We start from the raw sequence: 22,699 nt of genomic DNA, 5'->3' as shown, positions 1-22,699 counted from the left end.
AAGTGGGTCCCCTGGCCCCCTGCTGCAGTGTGGGCCCCGAGCAGAGAGGCCTGGCCAGGAGCGCTGAGTCCTGGCCCACCTGGGAAAGCCCAGGTGGCACACGTGGCCCTGGCAGAACCGTATAATTTTGCTTCTGCTCACTCCCAGAACTGCCTAGGTTTGCCCATCAATTGTTTGAATACTCAAGCCTGATCAGTGGCAGTGAAGGAGCCCAGGGGCACTGGTGGGAGGAGAATCCCAGAGGCTGAGTTGCCTCCACAGCCTCAGGCTGCTTCTCCACGCCCCCCCTTCTCCCCCAGCTCAGGTTTTTCTTGGGTCCTCTCAGCCTAATGAGGGGGTGTGGCTGGCAGCCTGGGCAGCCTTGGTGCGATGTTCCTTCTGGCCAATGTAAAAATTCGATTGTGAAGATTGAAGTGGTGGCCCCGTACCTCATATGCCCCCATCCAAACGTGTCTACTCTCCATCCTGCAGCGGCCCAGAAACTCCGTGGACAGGTCAGAATAGCAAACGTCCCGTACTCAGAGGCGCTGGGCAACACCAGCAGCGGGGAGCACCAGGACCTGCTGGGCCTGTTCTTCAGGGCGGTGAGTGGGTGACTCAGTGCTCCTCTCCTTTGGGGAGGTAACGGAAGGAGGGTGGAGGGAATTCCAGTCTCATCCAACTGGGAATTTGACTCGTAGGTATCACGAGCTCTTCTTTTCTGTAGGAAGCTGGGACTTGAAGCTCTGGGCTGGCTCTGAGTGCGCCCCAGACAGAGTGCACGGCCCCCTGACGCACTCTCACCTCACACTGTCTTGTGTCTAGTCAGACAGCTCTGTCCCTTTCAGGACTCTGCCGAGCAGAAAGCCCTTCTTTTAAGTTTAAAAAAACTTTAAAAAATTGATATCTTTTTTACACACTATAACGTCCACCCTTGTACCTGTGCGGGAACATTGTGCTACTGTCACCACCCTCTGGTTTCAGGACACTTTCCTCCCCCCTCCCACTGCCCCGCAGTCAGGAGTCCATGGATCTGCCCATCTGGACACCTCACAGAAATGGGACCACACAGCGAGTGTCCATGCTGCTTTCATTTTTATGGCTGGATAATATTTCATTGCATGAACATGGCACATTTTTTCCATCCATTCATTCACTGACAGACATTTAGGTTGCTTCAACTTTTCGTCTGTTAGGAACGGTGCTGCTGTGGTCCCCTGCCTCAAACAATTTTTCGTACTCTTTTTTTAGGCTTCCTCCTTGCCATCTCCTCAACATCCTCTGGGATGCTACATTATTACAATTTAGTAACAGTTACTCTTTTCGATGGACAGTAGCTTACTTTCAGGTATAGATAATGCACTTGTCATAATCCAGCGATCTCGTTTGCGTAGTGGAAATCTCTCATTTTAGCTTTTTTGTGAGATAAAGAATGGGGGTGTTGACATCCCCACCTAGTGGCCGGCTGTAAGGACAACGCGGGTCCACAAACCCCATGGGCTTCCCTCACTGGTTACCTGGGCCGCGGGGCCTCCAGGAATTGTCCCAAAGGAGCTCCCTGGGATCTGGGTGCTGACCCTGTTTATTCTGAGATCCCCGGCTCCTCACCCTTCTGTGTGGATTCATGAATTGGAGATTTGATGGATAACTTGCCTTACTATCTCCTTCAGGTTAATAGTTTCACATAATATTAACCAACACACACTGACATCACCCGCCCAGCTCTAGTGGTCACATGAGGCAGCTCCATTTCCATCCCAAGTTTCTCGATAAATCTTTCCTCTTTGAACCATTTCCTTCTTTGCCCATTTTTAAGAAGAGGTTTTTTTTTTTATTTGTTTAGAATTTCAGGATAGCTAAAAATCATGCAACTTAATTACATAAGATTAAGACACATTTGGGGAGGTGGTGGGTTAATGTGGCACTTGGTTCCTCATCACTTCCTAGCAAGAGTCTGGACCTTTGGATACTGGCTTAAAGTGCTTCTAAAGGTGACATTAGTTCAAGACTCTGATGGACATCTCTGAGAGAGATAGAGAGGGAGAGACGGCCACAGAGAGAGACACAGATGGACGCACACAGAGACAGACCCACACACAGAGTGGGAGAGGCACAGAAACCAGCGCTGGTGTTGGCAGCAGGGACAGTAGCCAGTGGACGGGGTCAACCAAAGGCAGCAGGCTGTGTCTCTGGGGGTCTCTGACAGGTGGTAATAAACTTGTTCACTTTGAGCCTCCCGGAGCCTGGGGAGTGAATCCACAAGCCATCACACTTCAAGGCTTTGTCTCTGTGAGGACACAGCCTGCAGGTGCACTTTCCACAGGAGATTTGTGTTACACGGACGATTAAAGCTCATTGTACAACTGTGAGTCTTTTGGGGCTTTTTTTTTTGAGACAGAGTCTCACTATGTCGCCCTCAGTACAGTGCTGTGGCATCACAGCTCACAGCAACCTCCACCTCTTGGGCTTAAGTGATTCTCTTGCCTCAGCCTCCCAAGGACCTGGGACTACAGGCGCCTGCCACAAGACCTGGCTATTCTCTTGTCGCGGTTGTCATTGTTGTTTAGCTGGCCTGGGCTGGGCTTGAACCCACCAGCCTTGATGCATGTGGCTGGCACCCTAACCACTGTGCTTCGGGTGCCGAGCCACTTTCTGGGCATTTTGATTGTGATGGGCTGGGGTGGAATGATACAGCTGTGACATGTGGCGCTGTAGAGTGCTAGGGTATGAAAGCAAGCCGTTCAGGGGCAGAAACTGCTGGTTCTAGTAGGGATGTTGGAAATGCTCATAGGAAAGCAGCTTGAGACTAGGTAGAAAAGAAGAATGGCTGGGAAAATGCTCAGGACTCAAAGGATTGTTCTAGAAAAAATAAGGAGGGAGGTGATCTCCCTCCCCATAGCCATGCTCTTAGTGCCCTGCCCTCCACTGCTCTGTGCTACCAAGTGGCAGGTTCTAGATGCCCTCATGGGTCCCATCCTTGGCCCACAGGTGCCTTTCAGTGACTGACTGCTGGGTGTCAGGACACAAGGGCTCTTACCAGCGTCACAGACACTCCGGTGTTTGTGCAGGGCACCAGGGTGGGAGCTGGCACGGGATGTCACTGGAATTTCTCTCTGCCATGTCCTTGATCCTGGAGATTTGAGGAATGAGTCCATGGATCACGTGAATAAGTGAAAGGACAGAATTTACTGGAAGATAACGCGAAAGAGGGGAGCAGAACCTATGGTAGTGGAGGGGGCCCAAATGGGCAGCCTGTCTGGGCCTCCTGTCCAGGGTTTATAGACAGCTTTTCCTATCCTGTGGGTGGGGGGTTTTGAGGAGATGGAATGTATGTCTGGAATATGTCACAACCATTTGGTGCCAGGGGCTTAGGCAGAAGTTAATTTTTAAACTGTCGCAGTGCAGAGAAATATGGTTCCCCTGCGGTGTGCTTCTCTGCTCAGGGAGGAGCAGCTCAGATGAGATACCGGGCAGGCTGCTTTTTATGAGTGTGTTTGTCTGAGAGTGTGGCCTGCAGGGAACCTGTCTGTGCCTAGAGATGGGGTCTGGACCTGAGCCTGCTCGGGCTTAGAGAAATGGGGGTCTCTGTCCAGCCCCAAGTGGGGGAACCCTGTATCAGAGCTAGCACACACAGGTTTGAGAACGATTTCTCCAGACCAAGATTAGAATATAAAAGTACCCAATTTATTTTATCTTCTTAGGAGGAGAGAGGGAGTGAGAGAGTGAAAGAGAGTCGGGGAAGTGAGGGGAGAGAGCAGGGAATCTGCCTGAAGACAGGGAACACGTCAGCAGCAAGGCCAGGCGGCCGTGGATTTCAAGAGGGACAAAGGGAAAAAGGAAGCAAGTGTAGCCCAGCTGGCAGGGGGACCCATGGCACCCACCCCTCCCAGCTGGCAGGGCCCTGTGGATCCATGGCACCCACCCCTCCCAGCTGGCAGGGCCCTGTGGATCCATGGCACCCACCCCTCCCAGCTGGCAGGGCCCTGTGGATCCATGGCACCCACTCCTCCCAGCTGGCAGGGGGACCCATGGCACCCACCCCTCCCAGCTGGCAGGGCCCTGTGGATCCATGGCACCCACTCCTCCCAGCTGCCTTCCACCTTCTTCCTTCTACCTCCTTGGCGGCTGGGTGATAAGCGGGTGTCTTGCTGTGAGGACAGACCCTTCACAGGTGGTTCAGATGCTGCTGTTGATTCTGTCCTGAGATAAGGTTCCGGGCAGGTCTGAGGCCAGACGCTCCACTGTTGTCCAATTGTTCATCCAGGGCCACTCAGGGGACCTGGGGCTACAGAACAGATGCTGAAAGTCAAGCGGTGGGGACTATGAAGAGAAAGATGTGCACGTCCTGGGCTCCTTTTAGATGTGAAAACAGCTGTCTGGGTGTCTGCCAGCCAGAAAAAGAGCAGAGAGTGCTCAAGATGACTTCAGCCCTTACTGGAAAACCACAAGTGAATAATTTTTCTGCTATTTCACTACGAGACCAGCTATCCTTTTGTGGGGCATGGCAGACAGGAAAGGGGTCCAGAACTGACTTGTGGCTTTTACCCAGAGTCCCAGGAGGGACCACCTTAGGACAGTCACCCCATATCCTCTTAGTGCAGAGCCCCCCCTTACATGCTCCATTTCCTCGAAGGTGCGGGACGCCTTGCCAGCCCCCCTGCTCCAGCACATGGACGCCGGCGGGATCAGGATGGAGGTCACCAGCGTCACCAACGGCAGCATCATTGTGGAGTTTCACCTGCTGATTATGTCGGACGTGGATGTCCGGGAGGTGTCTGCCTCGTTCCGCACGGCCTTACAGAACACATCTGTGCTGGAGGTGGTCAGGGGCGACACCTTCATATGGGGTACGTGGAGGCTGGGCCTGATGGAAGCCTCACCCATGTTCTGGAACCAGAGGCAGACAGAGCCCAGCCACTGCCCTTCATCTCCAAAAGCTGTGCCCACATGCCCCTCTCGAGGCCCTCCTGGAATTAGATGCAGATGTGAACCAGACAGGACCTTTCCTTGTCTCTGTTGTTGCATCTATGCTGTGTTTAACATCTAGGGTTTAGGGTCAAAAATGCCTTCAGGTCTCTGCAGAAAGGAGATCCTAGTAAAAATAATTGATAGGGGCTCAGCGCCCATAGCTCAGCGGTTAGGGCGCCAGCCACATGCACCGGAGCTGGTGGGTTCAAACCCGGCCTGGGCCTGCCAAACAAACAAACAACAAAAAAAGCTGGGCGTTGTGGTGGGCACCTGTAGTCCCAGCTACAAGGGAGGCTGAGACAAGAGAATCGCCTAAGCCCAGGAGTTGGAGGTTGCTCTGAGCTGTGATGCCACAGCACTCTACCCAGGGCAACATAGTGACACTCTGTCTAAAAAAAAAAAAAAAAAATTGAAAAGGAAAGCAGGGAGAAAAAGGCAATTTAGATTCTTTTCTCAGACCACACTTGAGCATAAATGATAAATGGTTGATAGTTACAAGGACATTGAAGACTTCTTAAAATTGAAGAATAATATTTTCTGATTTTTGAAATATAAAGTATTTCCTACGGAAAACCAGGAAATGAAATACTAACTAACATAAAATACAAATATTTTATGTCAGGCATAATAAAGGCACCACTATAAGCAAGCAACAGACCAGAAAACAATTTCAAAATTTTGATAAAGAACGGACATCCTAAGTACGAAGAGGTCACACAAATACATGATAAACGCGGAGGGCCTGATAGATGAATGAGCAAAACTCCAGACAGACAGCCCTAAAAGGAAGACATGAAATGACTGAAAACAGTGCGATAAGCAAAGACATTCCCAGCACACTGAGTTGTTCATTTTTTCCCATCAAATTGCAAAAAGAGAAACAAAAACCTCTTTACTGCTATTTCTAGTACCCATGAAGGCGTAGTGCGGCCGGTGCCTGCACAGGCTGCAGGTAGAAATAGAATTTGCTCACGCTTCCTGGAAACCAGGGCATGTGCTGAGAGCTTGAAAGCTGTTCTTTCATTTGGACTCTGGAATTTCCCTTTTAAGACTTTATCCTGGGGAGTTATAGCTCTGTTTAGACCTGTGGTTCTCAGCCTTCCTAATGCTGCGGCCCTTTAATACGGTTCCTGTGGGTTGCGACCCACAGGTTGAGAACCGCCGGTTTAGACCATGGTTTACAGAGATGCTCATCTTCAGTGTTACTTTAAAAGCAAAATAATTGGAAATTGCCCACAGTCCTGGGATAGGAAAGGCTCTGAGTGACAGCATGTTCCCGCAGTGGCTGTCGGGCAGTGGTGAGAGTGCTGGTGGCCAAGGCAGGACACGCCCCTAGTTAGGGTGTGCCTGTGTCTAAAAGTCTGGGAGAACGAATGCTAAAGGCCCACACAGGGATTTTCTGTTCTTTCCGCTCTGTCTTGTTGACCTGATCGGCCCAGTGCCCCAGCCCAGCCCCAGGGCCAGACTGCTCCTTCCAGAACAGCCCCTGCAGGTGCCCCTAGCACCCCAGCCCCATCTGCAGAACATCTCCTGAACTTTCCAGAACCAGTCACCTTCTCGTGATCTGACTTCATGGGAGAGTTTCTGGTTTTGCTTTCTGAGATGCACTGCCCCCCACGAGGCTATACGTGAGCATCTGTAACTGTCACTCCTGCTGGCAACTTACAAGCCCCCAGGGATGTTTCTCTGCTCTGTTTTTTCAATGTGATGCAGATTACGATGAATGTGAGTGGAAGGAGGATGACTGCCAACCAGGGACTTCTTGTCAGAACACCCTCGGGTCTTTCACTTGCAGCTGTGATGGAGGAGCCCTTGGAAATTCTCATTTCCAAGTGGAATATTCTGGAAGAACCTGTGAAGGTAATAGTCTGACAGTCTTTTTTTCTGGAATACTGTCCCATGGTCTGTTCTTTAAAGGGCATTCATTTGCAAAGGGCTTCTTGTCCAAATGAGGACAGCACATGTCCTGGGCCAGTTTCCCGTGTGTGTGTGTGTGTGTGTGTGTGTGTGTGTGTGTGTGTGTACGTGAGCCCAGTATAGGTGCGCATGTGCTGTGCATGTGTGCATGTGTGGGGCGTGCTGTTGCGGTGCTCGTGTGTACTTGTGTGTGCACATCCCTTCCCATTCATTCACATATGTCCTGGCTCATGGTGGTGCCTGACATCTGAAGTGCTGGCCCTGGGGTCTGTGCTGGGAAAACATGCATGTACACTCCGTGTGAACACGCAGATGTCAAACATACAGCCGTGTGACAAGTGACAGGTGGCCCCTCTCTCCACTCAGCACATTTCTCCTTAAAGCGGGCTTTAGTGGATTTAGACTTGACCCCAAGGTGACCCTTGCCATTAGAGACCCACAGTCAGGTGAACAGAGGCAAGCCTGGTGTCATGGGGGCTGTAGGACATGCTCTGCAAGGCGCACAGAGGACACCAAGTTCCTTTGGTCCTGAGTGTGGTCAGGGAGGGCTTCCTGGAAGCAGTGTCTTGGTGCTAGCTGTAAGGGATAGTTGAGATGGCAGCAGGGGGTGGTGTGCAGGGGAGCTGGGTGTGTGTGTGTGAGAACAGAGCTGGGGAGGTGACAAGGAGCCTGCAGGAGGTGGGCGTAGAGAGCCGGAACCAGGCACCGGGGAAGTGGGTGTGGCCAGTGTTGAAGGCCATGAAGACACCAGCAGTGATTTGGACCATGCCCCAGGGACGGGTGAGCAAGGTGAGCCCTGCTCTGAGATGAAGGTAGGTGTGTGCGAGGCCTATGTGGGCCAAGCCACTGCTGGAGAGGGCAGGGTGCCCGCTGAGCTGTGTCTGGGGTCTGCTTCTGTGTAGACGTGGAAGGGGAACCTGGAGAACCAGTGGGCGTGTGGGGAGCCTTTACAGAGCCTCTTTGTCCTTCTAGATCAGTGCTTTTCAACCTTTTTTATCTCATGGCAAACTTGAACCTAGAGTTAAACTTCTGTGGCACACGTAAATTATGCTGATCAAAAAAAAAGAGTAAAAAAAGAACGTACTTACTGTGCTTTGAACTTCTTTAGAAAATAATTTAATTAATGGTCTTTAAAACTTCATGGCACAGGCTTGGCGCCTGTGGCTCAAGCGGCTAAGGCATCAGCCACATACACCTGAGCTGGCAGGTTCGAATCCAGCCCGGGCCCGCCAAACAACAATAATGGCTGCAACCAAAAAATAGGCATTGGGGCAGGCGCCTGTAATCCTGTGAGCTGTGATGCCACGGCACTCTACCCAGGGTGACAGCTTGAGGCTCTGTCTCAAAAACAAACAAACAAAAAACTTTATGGCACACCGGTTGAAAATCACTGTTTCAGACACTGGAACTGAGCATGCTTTTGGGCAAGAAGGAAGCCAGAGCAGGGAGCTGGGGCACAGGACCCTGGAGAGGATGTTATCAACCCACCCTGGAGAACAGACTCAGGGCTCTGAGGTCAGGTGACCTGCCCAGGCCCACAGGCTTGGCACAAGCCCAGCACAGGCCCCTCAGTTTCCCAGCCCTCAGAGCCTACGGCAAGCCCAGCGGCCTGGGCTAGTAGAAGCCGTGTGTGCGAGGGGTTGTGTCCACACATGTCATCCCCAGGTGCAGCTGCTGCAGGGTTCAGAGCAGCGCCTGTCTGCTACCCTCCATCCCTGCCAGCCCCCCCCCGACACACTCTTTGCCTTTGTCCCCTTGTGCCTTGCAGGTGACTCTCCTGGCAGGGCAACCCAGGCCCCTGACCCAGATTGGCTTTGGAGCCCTGCAGGGACCAGGGCTGCCCTTACACAAAGTGCCACCGCCAGCCCCCATGGCCCGCCCCCACGGCTGAACCTGACTGGGGCGGTCAGGGTGCTCTGTGAGATCGAGAAGGTGGCCATCGCCATCCAGAAGCGCTTCCTGCAGCAGGAGTCCATCCCCGAGTCCTCCCTGTACCTGGGACACCCCTCCTGCAACGTCAGCGACAGCAACAGCACACATGTACTCCTGGTGGCCGGCTGGGGCGAGTGTGGGACCATCGTGCAAAGTGTAAGCCCCCCCGGTCCATCGAGCCCTTGGGTGCAGGGCTCTGCTCTGGGCCACACGGGCCTCTGCACAGGGAGGGTTCTCATCTGGCTGGGGGACCAGGCAGGACCCTGCATCCAGGTGTCTGATTCTGAGCAGGGGAAGCCAGCAGAGGGACTGGGCTAGGCTGTGTCCCCAGCCATTGGAGATCTGAAGCGGGCGGTGAGTCCCACCCCGCAGGGCCTCTGGTGTACAGTGACTGCAGGGGTCACAGGGTTAGGGCTTTAAACCCTCTCCCTGCACATGGGGGTAGAAACTGAGGGCAGGAAAAGAGAGGCAGCGAGTGTGTGTGTGAATATGAGGGTACATGGGTGTAAATGTGTATTCATGTGTCTGAAAATGTCTGTGTGTGTGAATGTGGGTGTGTGAGTCTGATGTGCTGGTTAGCATATGAGTGTGTGCATGCGTGTGAATGTGTGTGCAATGTCTCAATTTATGTATGTAAATGTGAGGGCGCATGAGAGTGTGTTGGTTAGTGTGTATATGTGTAGATAGATGTGTGTGCTCCTGTCTGAATGTATGTGGACGTGAGTGTGCTGGTTAATTTATGAGTGTGTGTGTACATGTATATAGATGTGGATGCACGTGTCTGAATGTGTGTGTGGGCGAGCATGAGTGTGAGTGTGTTGGTTAGTGTATGAGTGCATTGCATGTGTGCTGATGTGTGTGCATGTGTCTGGATGTGTGTGTGTGTGTGTGCGCAAGAGCGTGAGTGTGTTGGTTAGTGTATGAGTGCATTGCATGTGTGCAGATGTGTGTGCACATGTCTGGATGTGTGTGTGGGTGTGCATGAGCATGAGTGTGTTGGTTAGTGTATGAGTGCTCCGCATGTGTGCAGATGTGTGTACACGTGTCTGAATGTGTGTGGGTGTGCATGAGCGTGAGTGTGTTGGTTAGTGTATGAGTGCATTGCATGTGTGCAGATGTGTGTGCACATGTCTGGATGTGTGTGTGGGTGTGCATGAGCATGAGTGTGTTGGTTAGTGTATGAGTGCTCCGCATGTGTGCAGATGTGTGTACACGTGTCTGAATGTGTGTGGGTGTGCATGAGCGTGAGTGTGTTGGTTAGTGTATGAGTGCATTGCATGTGTGCAGATGTGTGTGCACATGTCTGGATGTGTGTGTGGGTGTGCATGAGCGTGAGTGTGTTGGTTAGTGTATGAGTGCATTGAATGTGTGCAGATGTGTGTGCACATGTCTTAATGTGTGGGGGTGTGCATGAGCGTGAGTGTGTTGGTTAGTGTATGAGTGCATTGAATGTGTGCAGATGTGTGTGCACGTGTCTGAATGTGTGTGGGTGTGCATGAGCATGAGTGTGCTGGTTAGTGTATGAGTGCATTGCATGTGTGCAGATGTGTGTGCACGTGTCTGGATGTGTGTGGGGGTGTGCATGAGCGTGAGTGTGCTGGTTAGTGTATGAGTGCATTGCATGTGTGCAGATGTGTGTGCACGTGTCTGGATGTGTGTGGGGGTGTGCATGAGCGTGAGTGTGTTGGTTAGTGTATGAGTGCATTGAATGTGTGCAGATGTGTGTGCATGTGGGTGCATGTGTCTGTGTGTATGAATGTGTTGGTTAGTGTCTGTGTGTGTGTGCAGATGTGTCTGAATATCCCTGTGTGTGAATGTGCGTGTGCATGAGTGTGAGTGTGTTAATGTGCACATGTGTGCATGCATGTTGTTGGGAAGTGGAATGACTTCAGAAATACCCATCAGAGGGACTGCGGCCCTCTCCACACTTCCCTTTACTGCAGGGTCTTTGTCAGTGCCAGGCCTGGGGCAGAGGGGCACCCACCCGGGAAGGTGGAGTGCCTTGGCCTGAGGCCTCCACATTCTAGCTTGTTCAGGCGGCTCTGGGCCAGGGTGTCCTGGGCCCATGTTGGATCTTTCCGATGTGAGGCAGACCAGGCTGCAGGTCCTGCTTCCTCTGGGGAGCTCTCTGCATCACAGCAACCACCCCTGCGTGTGGGCCCTGCCCCTGCCCCACTTGGTCACCCCAAGGCTTCAGGCCCTGCTGGGCGGCAGGAGGAGGGGAGCAGCACCTCCATTAGTCCAGCCCAGGGCAGGGCCCTGGGGCAGAAACAAGCCAGCCTCAGACAGGGCTCAGAGCTGTCACACTGACCCGGCAGTGCTGGGGACACCTGTTCAGTGCTGAGTCCCACAGCCTGGACTGTTCAGCCTGGGGGCTGGGGTGAGGGCACAGGACCATGGGGGGAGCTGTGTGGAGGGACCCATGTTGCCTCCTAATGGGGTTGGAGGAGGCCAGTCCTAGGAAGGAGGCCAAATGGTCCGATAGAACGAGTGGAGGGAACCAAGAGTGGATCCAAGGTTGCCAGGCTGTGGCCAGAGTGGGGTCTAGGGTGCTGTGGACAGCTAAGATGTGGGGTCTGCCCAAGTGGTTCAGGCCGGGTGGGAGCTGGCCTGGCTCTGGGCATGTATGGCTGGTGGACTCACGCCAGGGTTGGGGTGGGGTCTAAGACTGTGGGGACAGCTCAGCAGGGTCAGTGCCTGGCAGGGTAGCCGGGTGGGAAGGCTGTCCTCTCCCAGGAAGCTGCACGGAGAAGCCTCTCCTGGCAGCTGCAACAATGGGAGGAAGGGGCCGAATTTGTTTCCCTGAGGGCCTGTGAGCAACCCAAGGCCCTGGCTTCTGGAAAAAAGGGTGGGGAAGGGTGCTGTGCCCTCCCGGGGAACTGGTTAGCTGGGTGTTCTGTGCACAATGACATTCAGTCCCCTACCAGCTCAGAAAGGTCTATGGAGGTTAGGTTCAAGGCTGGTCCTGCCTGTGAGAGCCAGTCTTATGCCCTGTGCCCTGCACCATGTCTACTGTGCCCTGAGCCATATGCCCTGCACCTTGAGCCCTGCGCCCTGCACCCTGCACCCTGCGCCCTGCGTCCTGAGTCCTGTGTCCTGTGCCCTGTGTCCTGCACCCTGTGCCCGGTACCCTGTGTCCTGCACCCTGTGCCCTATGTCCTGTGTCCTGTGTCCTACGCCCTGCATCCTGCGTCCTGCGCCCTGTGCCCTGCATCCTGCGCCCTGTGTCCTGCGCCCTGTACCCTGTGTCCTGTGTCCTGCACCCTGTGCCCTATGTCCTCTGTCCTGTGTCCTACGCCCTGCATCCTGCGTCCTGCATCCTGCACCCTGTGTCCTGCGCCCTGTGCCCTGTGTCCTGTGCCCTGTGTCCTGTGTCCTACGCCCTGCATCCTGCGTCCTGCATCCTGCGCCCTGTGTCCTGCGCCCTGTGCCCTGTGTCCTGTGTCCTGTGTCCTGCGCCCTGTGCCCTGAGTCCTGCATCCTGTGCCTTGTGTCCTACACCCTGTGTCCTGTGCCCTGTGTCCTGCACCCTGGGTCCTGCACCCTGGGTCCTGTGCTCTGTGTCCTATGTCCTGCACCCTGTGTCCTGTGCCCTGTACCTCATGTCCTATGCCCTGCACTATGTGCCCTGTGTTCTGTGGCTCTGCCTCTTCTGGGTAGACACACTTGTGCGGGGACCAGCTAGGCCAGCTGGGCCTTCATGCTGAGTTGGAACAAAGCTTAAACAAAGCTGAAACTCAGAGCCACAGCACAGGGGCACAGGGAGGTGACACCTGGGGGGCTGATGGGTGGGAACAGGCTTCCTGAGCAAGAGGTGCAGGCTTAGACCTCAGAGCTGAGTACAAAGCCACCTGGGGAGCTGAGGCAAGAGGGCCTCAGAAGCTGGGGATGGATGAAGATGGGAGACAGGTACAGAAGGCAGCCGCAGGAGGTGTGGAGCCTGCCTGGAGGCTGAGCGTGGACTCGGGGAGGGCCAGGCAGGGGAGGGTCAATGTGGAGGAGGTGTCCAAGGCCTCGGGGAGCAGATGTGTGCACAGTATGCTCAATCGCTTCTGCTGAGCAGATTCCACTTTCCTCGGGAACGCTCAGAGTCTTAGATGAGTCCCTGGGTTGCAAGAACAACCCCAAAGGTCTTTCCTCATCACCCCACACCAACCCCTTCAACTCCCACAACCTAAGAGGAACCATCTGGGTTTCGCTTCACTTCATTAAAGACGCTTAGACCCTCGCCTGGGCTGAGATAAGCTTAGCAGGGGCTGCCCCAGAGGGGCCGGGCAGCTGTCAGCAGGCAATACAGCTCCTGAGCAGGGAGGCATCTGTGTCAGCCTGTGGGACCGAGCCAGAGGTGAGAACAGGACAGTTTCTGCTGGTGTGTAAAGGGAGGCGTCAGTGTCTCCCATGGGTAGGGCCAGGGTGGGGCCCGGGCGGGGCCCAGGGAGGGGCCTGCAGCCGCCCTCCCCCCGAACGCCCCCCACCCCCGCCCCACTATTCTGAGCTAGATAAACACTGGGCTCAACAGTTAAATTCAGCGGGGTTTGGGCTTGTTGCAAAAAGGAAATTTGCCTCTTCGAGTCATCCGAGTCCCAGACTCCATAGGTGCTCTTGATGGCTTTTAATGCTTGTCAAAAATTAAGATTCCCTGAAAGACTTATTTGTGCAGATGCCATGTACTATGCCCAGTTACAGGTTTCACCTCCTCCTGGCAAGTAGTAGATGGGCTAGAAGTTCTCTTTGCCGGTTTTTATTAGGGGAAAATCATCAGGGTTTTGACACGTTGGGGAAGAGGCTTTAAAAAAGAGACTCCTGTGCCCCTGCCCCAGGGTCTGGGTGTGGGGCCTGCTGGGGCCTGGGAGCTAGCTCAGGTCCCTGTCTGTGCTCAGAACACGACGAACACGGTGGTGAGGACCACGCTGAGGAACGACCGATCCCCGGAGGTGGTCATGCACTCCCTGAAGATCCTCAGCCCCATCCGCTGTGCCTTCCAGAACGACCTGCTGGCCTCCTCGGGCTACACCCCACAGTGGGGGTGAGTGGAGAGGAGCCCGGCTCCTCTCAGGCACCTCGGTTGGGGGGATTCTTTAGGATTTTAACCACTTGAAGACCCTTTTATGAGGCTGAAAGGACTGAGAGTCAATGACCAGTGGGTGGGTAATAACGGATGCTCTTGTAACTTTTGTCCCCACTTTCAACTCGGGACCAGCCAGGGAAAGCCAGACACTCTCCCCTCACCCACCCTATACGATGCCTTGCTTCTGGGAAACGCCTCCTTCAGGGGACACCTGAGCTGGCCTCTCTGCACTGCAGGCCCCTCCCCTGCCGCCCACATGTGTGGGGGAGTCCCAGCCCTTGGTACAGCGAGCTCGGGATAAGTGTCCTCTACGAGCCTCAGCTAGGTGGTCTTGTTTACACCCACGCTCCTTTGCAGTGGCTTTTCTGGGGAGCAACAGGGATGAGAGGGCTCAGAGGAACAAGCCTCCTGAAAGCTGCTCTCTCTTGCAGGGTCTACACCATCATTGAGGACCTCCATGGCGCTGGGAATTTTGTTACCGAGATGCAGTTATTTATTGGAGATTCTCCCATACCTCAAAATTACAGCGTGTCTGCCAGTGATGATGTCAAGATCGAAGTGGGGCTCTACAGACAGAAGAGTGGCCTCAAGGTGGTCCTGACAGAGTGCTGGGCAACCCCGTCGAGCAACGCCAGGGACCCCGTCACCTTCGGGTTCATTAACAACAGGTAGGAGCCCAGGCGGGTGCTGGGCAGTGCCCCTTACTGCTGTGTCTCCTGCTTTGGCCTCCAGGCAGACACTGGTAGGGACCTGTGTTCCTGGAAATTGGCCAGGTGCCAGTCCTCCGACTCCCTAGGAGCCTGTGAGATGCTCAGCATCCTCAGATGTAGTTGTAAGTAACTCATCTGAGAACAAGGCCAGCAGGGCCCGCTGACAGATAAGGCATCCTATTTCCCCTCTTTTCAGCTGCCCTGTCCCCAACACATACACCAGCGTGATTGAGAACGGCAACTCCAACAAGGCCCAGTTTAAGCTGAAAATCTTTTCCTTTATCAACAACTCCATTGTCTACCTGCACTGCAAGCTGCGTGTCTGCATGGAGTCCCCGGGAGCCACCTGCAAGATTGTAAGTGCTTTGGTTTTCTCAACTTTTGGCTGGAGTCACGTTTCTTACGGCCATGAGGAAAGTTGCTTTGTTGACAAAAGCACAGGGCTCGAGTGGCTCTGGAGGTGACTTCTGGGAGGAGTGGCCGTGCCCTGCAGCCTGGGGGAGGGAGCCGGTGTGAGGCAGGGATAGTTCAGATTTATGGATGGCTAAACTTGAGTGGAATCAGCACTGCCTGTAACAATGCTGCAGTGCCTTTCCGAAATCAAGGTGATTTATCAAACGTTCAGGTATAAAAATGTTATTTTAACTTAATACTATTCTCAGTGGCTTTGACAGGATGTGCCAAATATCAGCTGCTACAACATTCACTGAGGCTTTCCCTTCCCTGTGTTCAACATTCATGAAGGGTTACGAACAATCTTACATTCTCATTTCCTTGGACCTTTGAGTTGAGTCTGCTTTGTGAGCCTGAGGTTTGAGAGCTACGTAAGGAGTTCTTCAAGTGCCCACCGTGAGGCACAGGCAGCGCAGGATGCTCTCCTGGCCTTTTGCACAGCAGCTGAATGTTTCTCTCTCTCTTGGAGGGAGAGCGTGCTCCTGCGCTCCTCTGAGAGGGTGACATTGGACTCTGAAGTTTCCCTAGGTGATCTGCCTTGGAGGGTCAGCAGGCAGGACATGGAGAGAAGAAGCGCAGTGGTGGCCAATTCTGATGAAGTCCCTTTGCTCAGACAGTAGATCTTCCTGAGCAAGGGACGAAAGGAGCAGAGGGCCCCAGGGCCAGCAGGATGAGGGGTGCTCTGGAGTCTATGCCTGGCTCCACCAGATCTTTGGAAGCCTAAAGAGAGTCGGCAGCCACCTCGATGTTTTACCCTCAAGCCCTTGGCATGTAGTCTTTCTCGTTAGGGCGGAGATTGCACAAGTATTTGGGGGCCCCTGTAACAAGGGGCCCCAAACTACATAACTCAAACAACTCAGTTATTGTCTCACGGTCCTGGAGGACAGAAGTCCAAGGTTGAGGTGTCAGTGGGGTTGCTCCCTCCGAGGGCTATGAGGGAAGGGCCCGCCCCAGGCTTCTCTTCCAGCTTGGGGGCTGTGTGGGTTGTGTCTTCTGCCAATCCGTACTTGTCTTCTGTGAGTGCAGGTCTGTGCTGTCCGAATCTGCCCTTTGTAAAAAGACACCAGCCATATTGGAGTCAAACCCACCCTAAAGACCTCCTCTTAACTTGGCGTCTATAGACACCCGATTTTTAAATAAGGTCACATTCACAGGCCTGGGGCTCAGGACTTCAACGTCTTTTTGGAGGACGCGCTGCAAGCCATTCCAGGTGTCCAGTGAGGGGATTCCACAGTGTTGCTGAGCCAGGAAGCCTCTTCTGTGAGGCAAAGGCATTAAGAGGGCACATGGCTGCGGGACCCCTGGAGAACGGAAAGGGGCTCTGAGAGCTGTGACTAAGACACGATCCCCGAGGACCCAAGGGGCTTTCTCCAGCTTGCTGCTTGTGAGCATCCCACTTGCTCCCCCATTCCCCAATCCCCAGTTCTCTCTTCATTCCCACCTGACCTCGCCAGGTCTACATTGCCCTGCCTCAACTTAACCCACCAGCGACTGGATATGCCAGCAGGAAAAAATCATACGAATCAGATCATCATCCTTGGTAGTGAGTTACATTTCCATAAACCTTATTCAACTAATTTGAAGTTTCTCTCCTTTAAATGAAAACAGAATTGCAATGATTTTCGGCTTCTGAAAAGTAGTGAAAACTCTGTCACATACCAGACATCTTGGGGACCCCTCCTTCGGTCTGAAGGTGAGTTGATGACTTGGTTTAGACGACTAAAGAAAAGTTGGAACCAATTCCTTTCCACCAGCATGTAAACCAGAGGCAACTACATACTCTGGATTGTGAAACCCAAGCTTTTCCTAAAAGACTTGTAATAGTGGAAATGACAGTAGCTGGTATTTGGTGAGAGCCCCATGTGTAGGTGTGTGCTAAGTTCTCTATGTGCCGAGGGCCATGTGCCCCTCCCATCAGCACTGTGCCATGAGGCCCATTGCTGTCACATGTCATAGGTGAAAAGACGGAGGCTTTGAGAGGTTGAGCACAAGTTTAAAGAATGCAATGTTTTGGGCAGCGTAATATGAAGCCAGTGAGATTTTCTGACATTGCATAACCGTGCTGGGTGGGTTGTTAGGAGGAAGGACCTGAAGCTGTGACCAGTCAGTGTGCACTTCTGTGTGAGTGTGTGTGTGTGCAAGTGTCCCCTTAGTTTAAAACTTCTATCAGCCGATTACATTTCATGAGTTTTTAAAACTCTAAATTGATTTCCCAGGAAAATATTTTATTTTGTGTATGATCCGTTCTCTTGTTTAGGAAAGAATATTGGTTTGAGGGGTATTAAGACAGACACTGCCTGTGGTCCCCCTATATCTGTCCTTTCCTTTCATGGTGACAGAGTCTCCAGCTTTTAGCAGGCACATGGCTGCTGGGAATAAAAAGCACAATTCCCAACCTCCCTGGCAGCTGAGCGTGGTCATGTGTCAGCTTTCAAGGGGCACCCTCCTTAGAAACCACCCAGTGCCCGTCCTCTGCCCTGGCTTCCTGTGCTCCCCCACCCCTGCAGGACGTGTGGATGAGATGACCGGCTGCCATCCTATCCTGGAGGATCAGGGACACAGTGTCTATAAGAAGCCGGGGTCGCTTGGACCAGGCCTGGGCTTTGACCTCCAAGTTTTAAGCCAGAAATAAAGAAATGACTGTGTGGTTAAAGCTGCTGCTGTGGAACCTAATCCTTGTCAGTTTCCCTTTCTGCTGTTTTTTCTCACCTTGGCGATCTTCCGCGCCTCTATTTTCCTGTATAAGAACTTGTGGGTGTTGGATGCAGGGTGTGAGCCGGGATCCCAGTGTGGTCAGGACATGGCAAGGAAGCTGGGGCAGCGGGAGAAGGTCCTCGGCCCAAATTCTCAGTTGCAGGCTTTCATCCAGAGCATTCAGGAGACTGATAAATAGACGTAAGTCCCTGCCCAGGCCCAGGCTCACCTTCTCAGATCTCTGGAGTTGTGCTGTCCACACGTGACTGCAGTCTGGTCCTGGAATGACGTAATGTTCCTATACTCTTATTTTCTTAAATCTCTGGGGAGAGCTGGTCAGCCTGGAGCCCCAATGAGAAAGAACAAATGTGTGAAATGTGCTCTTATTAATAAAATTAAACCACCTCATTCATTCATAGGTATTATGTGGAATATTGTAAGTACAGCGGGAAAAGCATTGAACTTGGAGTTGGAAGACCTGAGTTTGATTATATGTAGGTTCTGACACTTAGGAGCTCTGTGGCCTCAGAACCTATGTAGGATGGACCCATCATCCATCCACTTCACCCCTTCATAGGTCTGGATAGACCTATCCATCGTTCACTCACCCATTCATCATCCACCTCCATCGATCCATCTATCCATCCACCCATCCTTCATCCATCTATACCTTTGTCCACCTGTCTTCATCCTTGTAACTAACCATCCATTCATCTCCATCCATCCACCCACTCATTCACGACATCATCCATCTATCATGTGGGGCATGCTCACTTTTCTTTGCAGCATACCCTGCCTACCTCATAAGGTTGTTGTGAGTGTCCGATGTGATTATAGTAAATAAGAATCTTTGTAAGCTAATGTTCCTGAGGCTGAAACTAGGCTCCCTAGATTCAGAACCTGGCTCTGACAACCATAATTTTGTGACTTTGGGGGAGGCTATATATTAATTGTGCCTTATTTTCCTCATATGTGAAATGGGGATAACAATTCCTACAGGGCCTGGCCCATGGAATTGACTGGATAAACGCCCTTGTCACCAGTACAGCACTACACGGGTATAACCAGGGATCGCCAAGTATACAAAGGCTGCCATTGGTCGGGCTAAGAATAGGGACTATAATTATTGATTTTTCATCACTCTTTCTCATTGTATCATTAGCTCTGTGTGATCCATAACTGTCACATAAACACGTCAAAGAATCATTTAGACCAGCAGAATCTCCCGCTGGTGGGGACTTCGTTACACTTCATAGTATAATCACAGAAACACTGGTGGAAGCTGTGGGGCTCGGAGAGGCTGGCAGACGGGCTCCTTCAGGATCTCCTCTGCCCTGACTCTGCCCCCATACTCTGTCCCTGCTGTCAACATCACTTCCGCTTTAGGGAAGAAATGAGGACACCTCAAAGGTTTTAGGGGTTGTGCCCACATTCACACTGCTGTCACCTAGACGGTGCACCTCAGGGTAGAGATCTGGGCTGTATGTAAATACCTCCCTCCCGTGTCCCCAAGGAGAGGGGCTGGCTTAGTTTGAGGGGCCATGCACTCCAGCATTCTCACCAGGTGTATGGAGTCCTGGGACATCCCTAACAGAGGAACACAGTCTGGCTGGCTTACCATAGCAGAGATTTATTCTTTCTCAATACCAGAGGCCAGAAGTCCAAACTCAAGGTGCCTCTGAAGCTGCAGGCTGTGCTGGGTGTGGCCAGCTTTGGACATGCCATATACTAACCATGCCTTGTTTTAAGTGTCCTGTGGCTGCAGCTGTGTCACCCCATCTCTGCCTCTGTCTTCACATGGCCTCTCCCTGCACATCTCTGTATGTACACGACCTTCTTTCTGTAAGGATACCAGTCACATAGGACGAGGAGGCTGTCTGCTTCAGTCTGACCTCATCTAAGCTAATTGCCTCCACACGATTCTGTTTCCAAATAAGGTCACACCCCAGTGTTGGGGGTTATAATTCCAGCATGTCTTTTTTCAGGCAACACAATTCAACACATGGTCCTGTGGTTGACAGTGTGAGAAGACTCCAGCTGGGCGTCTCCTGGAACGCAGTGTGTCAGCATGGGCAGTGCAGCACTGGGTTTCTGGAAGTCTCTGCTTTACTAGGGGCATCCTTGTTTCACACTCACTAGGGAGCAGAGCCAGTCTGAGGCTGATGTCCCTAGAATGTTCAAATGTCCCAGCAGGAGGGGTCTGGAACAATTGCTGAGGTCATTTTTTATTCTCTCAGACTTTACTAGCCGAGGCTCGCAACCAGACTTAGCCTCTCCTGCAGGCCTCAGCAGATGTCTCTTGAATGAGGCACCCAAAGACCCTGTGACCTCAAGCCCGTGTAGCCTGCCCTGCCTTCCACAACCCTCTGTAAAGCCCCTTCCCTTACTCACTCAGTGAGATGGGTTTGAGGCTATTTCCCTGGTGGATGCCTTTTTTTTGTTTTTTCAGTTTTTGTCTAGGGCTGGGTTTGAACCCACCACCTCTGGTATGTGGGGCCAGCACCCTACTCCTTTGAACCATAGGCGCTGCCCACCTGGTGGACATCTTCCAAGTCAAAATTCCTTTTCTCCCTCAGCAATCCTTGCTTTCTCACTGACTGGCTCTTTGTGGGATGAGCAGCTGGACCCAAGCTGGACCCCTCTGTGGGCTCAGCAGCAACGCAGTTCTGCTGTGCACCCCTCACCCCCACGGCAGGTGCACCGTTCGGTGGGTTGTGCTGCCCACGGCCAAGCCAAACTGAATGAGTGGTTCTTGGCGTGTGCTCTCCATCTCTGACTGATCTTGTTGTTGTTGGCCACTCCTGGACAATAGTGACCAGTCAGTGTGATGAACTGGTTTGCGGCCTCACTGTGAGCAGCCCTGCGGCCCCACTGCGAGCAGCCCTGCATTTGGGCATTTGGCTGCTAGCCACAGAAGCCGCCTGGAGAGGCAAGAATAAACAGCCATCTGTCTTTTCCAGGCTGCAGCCTGTGCTGGTTGTGGGCTCCAGGGGGTCGTTGGGGGCCTGGCTTCTTCTGTCTTTTGACTCCATGTGTGAGGTGTGGATAGTGCCCCTGCCTTACCCCATGCTGGCAAAATGGCCTTCTGGGGAAGCACTATAAGGAGAGTCACTGTCATGGCCCTGGGGGCTGGATTAGGGGCCGGCCATGCAGGAGTTGTCTGGGGAAGCCTGCTGGCCAGGGCCTTGGGACCTTGGGTTCCTTGGGAGGCCGTAGCCTCTCCAGCTGGGGGTGAGGTTCCCTGTCCCGCTGTGTCCCTCTCTCTGAAGGATGGGTTTGCCATTTCTGTCTTGCTCACTCTTCAGGCACCCGGAGGGAGCCCCCGGCCCCACCGGTGTATGTCATTCTGACTGTGACAACCCATGAAGCACCACTGTGGTCTGCCCACTGGGAAATCAGTACAGGGATGGTACGTGGGTCTCGGGTGCCTCTGGTTGCCCATGAGGGCTCTTTTCTAAACAGACCCCCCAATAGGGTCTGAGATGGAGGAGGATCAACGGCTGGGAACGTGGTGTAGGATGTGGTGGTGACCCCTAGTAGAAATGCCTTGCACAAGTGAGTCACACTCGCGGTGCACTGCCCGGGCCAGGCCTCCCCTGGGCTGCTGGGGGCAGGCAGCAAGGCTCTTTCTCAGCCAGCGCAGCTCTTTACATTAAACTGAGATGAATTCACAAAGCATCACGGCATCTGCGCTGAAGTGAACTACTCCGTGGCATTTGGTACACGGGCAATGCTGTACAGCCACCAGCTCTGTGTGGCTCTGACAAAACGTTGTTATCACTCCAAAACAACTGCATACCCACTGGAAGTCAGCCCCCCGTCTTCCTGCCTACCTGCTCCGAGTCTCTGGTGTGATCTACTCCAGATAGTTCCTATAAACAGGGTCACATATGTCACTTCTCACACCTGGCTGCTTTCCCTCAGGTCCACCTGCGTAGTCCTGTGGTCAGTCCTTCATGCCTTTTATGGCTGGAAAACGTTCTGCTGTGTGGCTGGACCACATTTTGTTTGTTGACAGGCATGTGGGCTGTTTGTACCTTTTGGCTACTGTGAATGATTAGTGTGACACAAGGCTTCGAGCAGCTATTTGAGTGGCTGTCCTCAGCTCTTTTGGCCTACCCTCCTGGGCTTTCTGCTGCTCCTGTGGGTCTGGGAAGCGTGCATAGGGCCTGCTGTGTGCGCACATCGGGGGTCTGGTGGGGCTGTCCCCCTCCTGCCAGGAGGATCCGTTCCTCCCATATGGCCCCACCTTCTTGGCCAAGGCTGTCCCAGGACACTGGGCAGGCTGAGCTCCCCTCACTGCTGTGTTCTCCTGGGCTTTGGACCCCTGCCTCGTCACCTTTGGTAACCTCTGGGTACATGGCATTGGTGGGGCTCACCTCCCTGTGCTTCAGACCACTCCAATCCAGATAACGTGGAGGGCTCGCTCTGGTCACTTCCTTCCAGGTTTGGGCAGACTCTCACCTGTGCCTGTCCCACCCTCCAGGCGAGGCTCCAGGTGCAGAAGCAGGCCTGGGAGCCGGCTATTTCGCCCTCATCGTGGTGGCCATCTTTGTCCTGCTGGCAGGGGCAGCTGCCCTTCTGATTGTTCGCTTTCGGAGAATGAACAGAAAATACAACGTCAAGATCCAGGCCGACAACTTCAGCTACCAGGCGTTTCGTGAATGAGAGGCCCAGTCTGCCCCACAGGTGTGTTCGGAGGGAGGAAGAATGGAGTGTCTGGTATAGGCCGCACCTCGGCTGCCCTGACGACGGCAGGGTGGGTTGTGGCACACCGTAGATTTGTGTGTGTCAGTGTTGTGTGGGCCTTGCTGGGGGTGTGCCCTCCCTCCTGAAAAAGCAACAACAGGGTGTCAGGGAGGGGAATGGACAGGTGGCTGATCGGTGATAGGTTCTGCCCACTTACACAGCACTGGCCCCACAGAGACAGGCAGCACCACAGGGGTGAAAGCAGGACTGTGGTGCCCACCTCAAGTTC

General features: G+C 53.3%; 1 protein-coding gene across 1 annotated transcript in view; it reads left to right on the top strand.

Moving 5' to 3' along the window:
- The window catches only part of UMODL1 (uromodulin like 1), a 57,333-nt gene extending 34,944 nt beyond the window's left edge, over positions 1-22,389 (top strand). The window contains exons 14-22 of the mRNA XM_053565105.1: positions 472-584; positions 4,613-4,826; positions 6,661-6,807; positions 8,633-8,952; positions 13,677-13,822; positions 14,296-14,532; positions 14,771-14,930; positions 16,636-16,720; positions 22,208-22,389. Coding sequence (XP_053421080.1) covers positions 472-584; positions 4,613-4,826; positions 6,661-6,807; positions 8,633-8,952; positions 13,677-13,822; positions 14,296-14,532; positions 14,771-14,930; positions 16,636-16,720; positions 22,208-22,389 — 1,604 coding nt within the window. The remainder of the gene's footprint in view (positions 1-471; positions 585-4,612; positions 4,827-6,660; positions 6,808-8,632; positions 8,953-13,676; positions 13,823-14,295; positions 14,533-14,770; positions 14,931-16,635; positions 16,721-22,207) is intronic.
- The last annotated feature ends 310 nt before the right edge of the window (positions 22,390-22,699 follow it).

The sequence above is a fragment of the Nycticebus coucang genome, chromosome 16, assembly GCF_027406575.1.
Source record: "Nycticebus coucang isolate mNycCou1 chromosome 16, mNycCou1.pri, whole genome shotgun sequence".
NCBI lineage: Eukaryota > Metazoa > Chordata > Mammalia > Primates > Lorisidae > Nycticebus > Nycticebus coucang.
This window is presented reverse-complemented; position numbering and strand designations above follow the sequence as displayed.